The sequence below is a fragment of the Nerophis lumbriciformis genome, linkage group LG25, assembly GCF_033978685.3.
Source record: "Nerophis lumbriciformis linkage group LG25, RoL_Nlum_v2.1, whole genome shotgun sequence".
Lineage (NCBI taxonomy): Eukaryota > Metazoa > Chordata > Actinopteri > Syngnathiformes > Syngnathidae > Nerophis > Nerophis lumbriciformis.
In genome coordinates this window covers 36,894,303-36,904,302 of record NC_084572.2, presented here as the reverse complement: position 1 = coordinate 36,904,302, position 10,000 = coordinate 36,894,303, and the positions used below count along the sequence as shown (strand labels likewise).

Below are 10,000 nucleotides of genomic sequence, written 5' to 3'. Positions count from 1 at the left end.
TTCATTCATAGTTTTGATGCTTTCAGTGACAATCTACAATGTAAATAGTCATGACAATAAAGAAAACCGCATTGAATGAGGAGAAGGAGTGTGCAAACTTTTGGCCTGTACCATACATCTCTAACTGTGAGTGCACTTGTGTAGTCCAAAGACGATGTACGCGTACGTAAGTGAACCAGCCTACGAGTGCGTGGTGTGACGCTGCGTGTCTTCTCCAGGTGAACGTTGGCCATCCCTCTGAGGTGGATGAAATCTTTGACGCCATCTCGTACAGCAAAGGAGCGTCTGTGATCCGAATGCTGCACAACTACGTAGGAGACGAGGTGGGCGACACATTTTGGAAAGATCTATTTCACGTCCTTCCCCTTTTCCTCAACTTCCCCTTTTTTGTGCGTGCAGGACTTCAGGAAAGGAATGAACTCGTATTTGTTGAAGTTCCAGCACAGAAATGCGTCGACAGGTATGGCGTCGCCTCGAAGACGGCGCTCAAACAAATGTGTAGTTTTGACCTGCTCCGTGCTCTGCAGAGGACCTGTGGGACTGTTTGGAACAGGCCAGCGGGAAACCCATCGCCCGGGTGATGAGCTCCTGGACCAAGCAGATGGGCTTCCCCATTATTGTGGTGGAACAGCAGCAGGTGAGGTCCACCTGAAAGCGGTTGCACTCTCCCTCACACTGACTTCCTGCTTATTAAAAGGATGACAACGACCGCGTGCTGAAGATATCCCAGAAGAAGTTCTGTGCCAGCGGACCACATAATGGCAAGTGTTTGACTCCGTACCCTTAAATGACCCTTCCAAGTCTTTGTGTGGCTGACGTGGGGCCTGGGCGGCGACAGGTGAGGATTGCCCCTGCTGGATGGTACCCATCAGTATTTGTACCAGCAAGGACCTCAAGTGCTCCAAACTCCAGGTTCTACTGGACAAGCCCGAGATCACCGTCACCCTGCCAGGCGTAAGCCCAGACCAGTGGATCAAGGTGAGTGTGTGCGTGTGTCCAAACGTTTTCCACAGAGGGCCGCGCACCGAAAATGAAAGCATGCGGGCCGTTTTGATATTTTTCATTTTCAAAACCATTAGGGTTCCTCTCAATTTTGGTGAACATTAATGGTCCATACCTGCCAACTACTCCGGTTTTCCCGTAATTAGTACGGTTTTCATCAACCTATTCCGGGTTACGGTTGCAGTGATAAAAAATACGGTTTTTCATTCATTAAAAAAAAAATTTTTTTTTTTAAAGTTTTATTCACGAAATCGTGTAACAACAATGACAATCGATACTGCTTCCCGTAACTTCCTATCGAGCCATTCCGAATGCCATGCGCGAGGCTATTTATAGCACCGCTGCCAAGCACGAGGCACCAGTTGCCATTGTTTCCAAACGAGCGAACGATCATGGAATCAGCCGGAGAAAAATCGCAAACCAGTCTTAAACCGAAAAGAAAACTGCAGTCATTCCGTGAAGAATATTCAAAAGCCTATCCGGGAATAATTATCCGTTCCAAAATGGGTAAAAACTACGCGAATTGCACCTTGTGCAGACAAGATTTTTCGATCGGACACGGAGGAATTAGCGATGTAAAAGACCACGTTGGGACAAAAAAACACAAGTCTAATGCCGTTGCTAGCGATACAAGTGGAAAACTTTCAACGTAAATTTGGATTTTAGCCACAAAAAGGTAATGACACCAATGTTATCTATTGGAATTGTTTAGTACTGTTGTACTGTTAAGTGTTTATACTATTTATGCTTTCAAGTCCCAAGTTGAAGAAATCTTGTTAAATGTTGACAGCATAACTACCAAAATACAGAAGTATGTCCTTAATATTTTTGCAGTGCTATTTCTGTTGAAAAGTTCAAATGATTACATTAGAGATGTGATGTGCCACTTTTCAAGTGTCTGATGGCTTAAATTAATTTTCATTAATTTTTTTAATATTTTGAATTCTTTTGAAAGGCTTACAAAAAAAACTACATTTGAATTGTAATTCCATGCTATTGACAGGACTATTAATTTTAATGAAGTTAGCTTACCATGTTTACAGTATGATAATTGTGATAGAAATGTGAATTTTAGGCACAGAATATTTTTTACAATTGAACAAGGCAGTAGATTATACAAGCTTGGACAGAAAGTTAATAATGACACCAATTTTTTTTTTTATGGAATTGTTTAGTACTGTTTTACCATTTGTTTACTGTAAAAAGTGTTTATACTGTTTATACTTTCAATTAACAAATTGAAGTCTTGTGAAAGGTTGACAGGATAACTGGCATTAACTGTCAAAATAATTTCAAACTATTGAAGTTAGTTTACAGAATAAACATGTCAATCAACCCATATTATTTTTGCTGTAATATTTTTGTTCTGAAAAGTCACTGTGACTGATAGAAAAGTGATGGTTTTAGCAACATTTTAACCTGTCTGAATGCAATCAATCATTTTGCGTCGGCCTGAACCCCCCACCAGGATTTTGTCCTGGACCTACCGGGGCCTGCGGCCCCTGGACCCTGGCTACTAGGTTTTTCTGATTTCAAAAGTTGGCAGGTATGATGGTCCTTGAGACCCAAAAGGGTCTCATTCATTAAAGGGTTATAAATATGTAATATATAAAACTTTTTTTTTTTACTTCTTATACTTAAATATCTATAAATCGACTTCAGATCCATCCATTGCACAGGTGTCAAACTCAAGGCCCAGGGGCCAGATGTGACCCGCCACTTCATTTTATTTGGCCCTCGAAAGCCTGGAAATATGTATAACTTTTCTTACTAAATGTATTCTTTCTTTCTATTCTCGGATAAAAAAATATATGTACTTCATGTAATCGCAAATTATGTTCACTTAAATATTGTGTAATTATGCAAAAATATATTATCAAACATTCAAACCATTTTTTAAATAGAAATAAATAATAATAATGATTCCAAAGCAAGTTATCCTTCAAATTGTGCAATGTAAAAGTAGCAATAGATTTAATGGTAAAATTGTGTACCGTATTTTCCGCACTATAAGCCGCCCCGGGTTATTAGCCGCACCTTCAATGAATGGCATATTTCAAAACTTTGTCCACCTATAAGCCGCCCCGGACTATAAGCCGCGCCTACGCTGCGCTAAAGGGAATGTCAAAAAAACAGTCAGATAGGTCAGTCAAACTTTAATAATATATTAAAAACCAGCGTTCTAACAACTCTGTCCCAAAATGTACGCAAATGTGCAATCACAAACATAGTAAAATTCAAAATAGTGCAGAGCAATAGCAACATAATGTTGCTCGAACGTTAATGTCACAACACACAAAATAAACATAGCGCTCACTTTCTGAAGTTATTCTTCATTCGTAAATCCTTCGAATTCTTCGTCTTCGGTGTCCGAATTGAAAAGTGTGTGTATAAGGTAAGACATATTATCTGGCACTTTGTTTCGCAATATTATGCAAACACAACTTTTCTTACCTTCTGGTACCTGCTGATCTGTATTTGGGATCTCTATAAATCCTGAAAAATTGTGCGAGTCCGCTTTTGTAGTCCGTGACGACACCGTAGTCTGTAAGCGTCTTTTCATGAACCGGAAACACCAAGAAGCACCACCTTTAAAATCATCCAGGTGAAGTTCGCTTGCCAGCGTTGTTGCCTTCATTCGAATAGTGATGGTGCTGACACTTCTGCTTGCTGCTCTCTGCTCAACAACCCACTGTTCGAGTTTGTCCTCCAACAGTTGCCATCTTGCTTTGTTCCCTCGGAAACTCTGTTTTGTCTTCTTTACCTGGCGCAGGTCATCTTCTTGCTTCCTCCACCTACGCACCATTGATTAATTTATGTTATATTCTCTTGCTGCTGCTCTATTTCCGTGTTCTTCGGCATGACTTATTGCCTTAAGTTTAAATTCTGCGTTATACGCGTGTCGCTTAGTAGGAGCCATTTTGTGGTCTTTACAGATGTAAACACACAAAGGAAATGAAACGAAAATCTGCGCGCTTCTTCTTCTTCCGGGGGCGGGTGGTTGCTTACAGTAGAAGAAGAAGCGCTTCCTGTTCTATGGGGGCGGGTGCTTACCTTGGCGGTTGCTTGCGTAGAAGAAGAAGCGCTTCCTGTTCTACCGGGGAAAAAGATGGCGGCTGTTTACCGAAGTTGCGAGACCGAAACTTTATGAAAATGAATCTTAATATTTATCCATATATAAAGCGCACCGGGTTAAAAGCCGCACTGTCAGCTTTTGAGTAAATTTGTGGTTTTTAGGTGCGGCTAATGGTGCGGAAAATACGGTAATTTACTGTGGTTTTTACAGCATTTTTCTCTAAATTAAAAAAAACAGTACTTTTTTTTTACTGTAATAAACTGTGGTGCCGTTTTGGCATTTACAGTGATACACCAAAAATCTACAGTTGTTGATTTGTAGTAAGAAAAACAAAAAACTGTCAGCTCAGGTGCCAAAATTTTACTGTAAAATTGCAGTTTTTTATTTACAGTAAAAAACAAATGTAAATTTTTCAGTAAATTTCTGGCAACTAAGCTGCTATTTTTTTACCATTAGAAACAGCAGTGCTGTTTTTTCATTCACAGTAATATACACTACATTTTGAGGTGAAATTATTGCAACTTATCATATTTTTTTTTACATTTTAGTTTAAAAAAAAAAATCTAATAAAATGCATTAAAAAATTGTGTAATAATAGTATTCACTGTTAGACGCGGCCCTCAAGGGCCAAACATAATTGCCATGTGGCCCTCAGTGAAAACAACTCTGACACCTTTTATTCATTGCATAATGGTTTTTTTTAATGTTTTATGCCCTTTTTTTCCCCTCCAAAGAAAACCCTGAATATTCTGATGTGAAGTAATTGTAGCTCAGAATATGTCAATAATTCATAACATTGCTTTTGATTCATTATTATTTTTGAAACAATGACAGCTAAAAAAAACACTAAAGGTATCGGGGATCCAAAAGGCTTCCATTCATAAAAGTGTTAAAAATAAGTCATGTCATCACAGGGCGGTATAGCTCGGTTGGTGGAGTGGCCGTGCCAGCAACTTGAGGGTTCCAGGTTCGATCCCCGCTTCCACCATCCTAGTCATTGCTGTTGTGTCCTTGGGCAAGACACTTTACCCACCTGCTCCCAGTGCCACCCACACTGGTTTAAATGTAGCTTATATATTATGTAAAAGCGTTTTGAGTCACTAGAGAAAAGCGCTATATAAAATATAATTCACTTCATTTCACTTCACTTCACTTTTTATTGCATAAATCTCTAGATCAACTTCAGATCTATCCGACAATTGTGAGTTTTTAATACCGTATTTTTTAATGTTTTTTTTTTGTTTATTTTATGCCCTATTTGTCATAGAAAACTTAGCTTTTTTATGGCAAAAACACAAAATATGCAATATTTTCACCAAAACATTTTACAAAATGTAATATTTAATGTTATGCAATTGGAGCCTTAAATATGTCCATACTTCATAACTATATTGCTTTTGATTCATTATTCTTTTTGAAACTATTACAGCTTGATAAAAAAAAAGTCACACTGAAGGTCTCGGGGATCCAAAAGGCCCCCAACCATAAAAGTATTAAAAATAAGTCGTATCTCCATATACATTTATTTTTACTCTCAACACTTCCAATCTCTAGATCAGTGCTTCTCTATTATGTTTTGTTCCGTCCCCTTCATACACTCTCTGCCGTGGTATCATTTGTCTATAAAATTGTAATGAGTCTGCAGAACAGTATATCCTTACTAACATTAAAGGGAACAAAAGAACTATGATCAACTTACAGCAACAAATTACTTTATTAAAATAAAATGTGTTTTCACTATACTTCAACTAGAAAACAGCAGAAGTCCATTCCAGACGGTTAATAATAAATAAGTTAGTGTTTTCATGACTACCACTGTTGTCTGTTTGACTCGTTTAACTTGATCAAAACTTTTCTACCATTCCACACTACAAAAAAATAAATGTATGAACAGATTAGTCAATACAAACAAGTATCAAATAATTATAGTTGCATTTTACTTACACATACAAAGTATCTAAGGCAAAAGCATATTAGAAAGTATCCAGTAACAAACGTGTTTGCATCATTCGTCATGAATGATAATGAACTATGATAACCACGAGGTAATTTGTAATTAAAAAATATATACCGGTATATATATACTGGTAATTATGACTTTATTTGTGTAAAACCATACCATCTTGCTCTGGTAATATTACTGCATGATTCTAAAATTATAAAAGTAACATTTAAAAAAAAAGTAGTTATCTATTTTAACCCTAAATTCAGATTTTTTATTTTATTTCTGTAATTATGACTTTGTTCGCCTAAAACTAGGGATGTCCGATATTTGCCAAAAATTGCGTATCGGCAAGGCATGGGAAAATGCCGATCCAGATCCAGTTTAAAAAAAACAAACTCCGGTCCGTATTTTCCAACGCACCGATTTAAATAATACATTCCACTTTTCTGCTGCTCCCTAATTTCCGCTCCGCATTTTCCAGCACACCTTCAACACATCCACAGGTCTGGGGATTCTCACGCAGTTGCTTTTAGCTGCTGGCATTACACGACAGGCTCTTCTCACTTTTTCCTCTGTCTCCCTCTCACAGACAGCAAGTGCACCTTCTTACACACGTCACATACTGTCACGTCATACGTCACATACTGTCACGTCATACGTCACATACTAATAACTGGGATTTATATAGCGCTTTTCTAAGTACCCAAAGTCGCTTTACATGTAGAACCCATCAATCATTCACACCTGGTGGTGGTAAGCTACTTTCATAGCCACAGCTGCCCTGGGGTAGACTGACGGAAGCGTGGCTGCAATTTGCGCCAACGGCCCCTCCGACCACCACCTATCATTCATCATTCATCATTCAGTTCACCGGTGTGAGTGGCACCGGGGGCAAAGGGTGAAGTGTCCCGCCCAAGGACACAACGGCAGCGATTTTTGGATGGTAAGAGGCGGGGAGCGAACCTGCAACCCTCAGGTTTCTGGCACGGTTGCTCTACCCACTACGCCATGCCGTCACATCATACGTCACATACGTATACGTCCTCCCCGAGCAGAGAGGTAGCAGCATGGCTAACGTTAGCTGTGATGCTAGCGCAGCCGTGCGAGCAACGCTCCCTCTAAGGTGCTCGCCTGTGCAATTGCGCACTGTTTAAGCGTCCTCTGCGCATAGCAAATCTATGCCACGCACAAAATCAAATAAAAAAAATAAGCGCATAACAATTTTCGACACACGGACACGACAGAGAAAACAGTTTTCGTCATCATTGTTCAAATATTGTGACGTCTGTCGAGACGCTTATCTCCATTCGGGGCCACACGTCCACACCATCAAAATGCAGGGGCAAAAATTTCCACAACACCGTATGAAAAAATTAGTGATTTTTTTTAGTTGTGATTTCCTTCTCTGCATGAAAGTTTAAAAGTAGCATATATTAATGCAGTATGAAGAAGAATGTTTTAATGTAGACATGCAAGCCTTGAAAGAAAATGTTGAAAATCAAGACTACATTTCCTGCAAATGGGTGCATTTCTACCCTATATTTTAACTTTAGATTTATTCTCATATCAAACTCTTTTGGCTGTCTTTTTGACACTTACATCCGGCGCCCCCCTCCACACCCTGGATTATAAATAATGTAAATAATTCAATGTGATTATCTTGTGTGATGACTGTATTATGATGATAGTATATATCTGATAGTAGATATCTGTATCATGAATCAATTTAAGTGGACCCCGACTTAAACAAGTTGAAAAACTTATTGGGGTGTTACCATTTAGTGGTCAATTGTACGGAATATGTACTTCACTGTGCAACCTACTAATAAAAGTCTCAATCAATCAATCAAAACACATAGAATCATCATACTGCTGTGATTATATGCATCAAGTGTTCATTCAAGGCTAAGGCAAAATATCGAGATATATATCGTGTATCGCAATATGGCCTTAAAATATCGCAATATTAAAAAAAGGCCATATCGCCCAGCCCTTGTTTCAATGATGCCATTTCTGTTTGTCATGTATAATTTTGTCTATTTTGTGTTTATCCTTGAATAAACAGGTTACTTTCTTGTTACCAAACATTGTGTATTATTCAAACTCCCCTAATTCAGCTGGCTAGTTGTTATCAAGAGTACTAAAACCCTTTTCAACATGATTCTGACAACTAAGTAGGCTAAATAACTTTAACTTTAATACATGCTCGGATAGGCCAGTATCGGTCAGTATCGGTATCAGATCGGAAATGCAAAAACAATATTGGTATCGGATCGGAAGTGCAAAAACCTGGATCGGGACATCCCTACCTAAAACCATACAAATGTTCTCTAGTATTATTCCCACATTATCTACAAAATATTGTTGACTTGAACCATTTGATACAGAAAAAAAATAGTCCATAAATAATAATACATTCAAATTGATCAGCAATATTAACAATGTAGAAAACAGTTAAAGCTACAAAACAAAAATGAATTAAACAATTTGTGCTGATGTATTGTTGTGTAGTGCACAGCTTTTGGAAGAGGACATGATACTGATAAAGCATGTTCCCTGGGGTCACATGCGCCCTACTATTTGAGAAGAACTGCTCGCAATCACTTTCAGATCCATCCGCCGGTTATAAGTTTGTATTTTATTTGAGCAGTGCCAGTTTTGAAGTAAAAAAAAAAAAAAACGCCTGCATGGCAGCTTTGTTATTAGTGTCAACACTGCAACTTTTTCTGTTTGCTCCTTTTATGTCAATATTTATTCTTGGTAGTATTTTTAGAATGTGCTGCGGGTAGTTAGAAAATGAGCTTTGGACACCGGTGGTGGGCAGCGCCATGGTTAAAAGTGCATCCATGATGGACCACTCGTCCTTAGACTTAGACATTAGACTTAGACGAACTTTAAAGGGGAACATTATCACAATTTCAGAAGGGTTAAAACCATTAAAAAATAGTTCCCAGTGGCTTATTTTATTTTTCGAAGTTTTTTTCAAAATTTTACCCATCACGCAATATCCCTAAAAAAAAAAAGCTTCAAAGTGCCTGTTTTTAACCATCGTTATATACACCCGTCCATTTTCCTGTGACGTCACACAGTGATGCCAATACAAACAAACAGCAAGGTATAGCGACATTAGCTCGGATTCAGACTCGGATTTCAGCGGCTTAACACTGTCTGATAAGATAATTACTAACAACTATGAACTAGGTTTACAGCATATGAAATACATTTGGCAACAACATGCACTTTGAGAGTGCAGGCGCGCTAAGAACATATATTTTTCCACGATTTCAGCACTCAGGTTAACCATACCTAAATAGACACAAAATACTGCATTACACAAGACCACCCGAATGTACTCGAATCATTGAAAAAAATAAATGTTTTTAAGCTAAATTATTGGTAAACACAGTTTATGTATAATAATTTACATAAAACCGCGAGTAATGAATAAAGTTTTCATCAATTAATATATTCTGTAGACATACCCTCATCCGCTCTCTTTTCCTGAAAGCTGATCTGTCCAGTTTTGGAGTTGATGTCAGCAGGCCAGGGAAGCTAGGGTCGATATTCTTCTCTTGATCATCTTCGGTGGCATAAGGGACGGTGTGAGCCAAGACATCCAGGGGGTTTAGCTCGCTCGTCTGCGGGAACAAACTGCCGCCATTGCTTGCCGTGCTACCGAGGTCCTTTGTCCCTGAATTGCTCACACACTCGGGCAGATTCAATGGGAGTCTGGCGGCAGATTCCTTTGACTTTATCGTTGGAAATGCATCTGCTTTGAGTGTCGCAGGATATCCACACATTCTTGCCATCTCTGTCGTAGCATAGCTTTCGTCGGTAAAGTGTGCGGAACAAACGACTGACCATTTCTTCGGCTTTCCCCACACCCTCGTATTTTGAACAAATTTCGTCCAATTTCTTGCCACTTTCGCATCTTTGGGCCACTGGTGCAACTTGAATCTGTCCCAGTTCGTGTTGTT

The 10,000-nt window shown here is 38.8% G+C and overlaps 1 protein-coding gene across 2 annotated transcripts in view; it reads left to right on the top strand.

Annotated features, from left to right (window-relative positions):
- Window positions 1–10,000, top strand: part of npepps (aminopeptidase puromycin sensitive) — an 87,787-nt gene that overhangs the window by 63,772 nt on the left and 14,015 nt on the right. For both annotated transcript variants that reach the window (XM_061984339.2, XM_061984338.2), the window contains 5 exons: window positions 219–323; window positions 400–460; window positions 528–637; window positions 698–761; window positions 839–978. In XM_061984339.2, coding sequence (XP_061840323.1) covers window positions 219–323; window positions 400–460; window positions 528–637; window positions 698–761; window positions 839–978 — 480 coding nt within the window. The remainder of the gene's footprint in view (window positions 1–218; window positions 324–399; window positions 461–527; window positions 638–697; window positions 762–838; window positions 979–10,000) is intronic.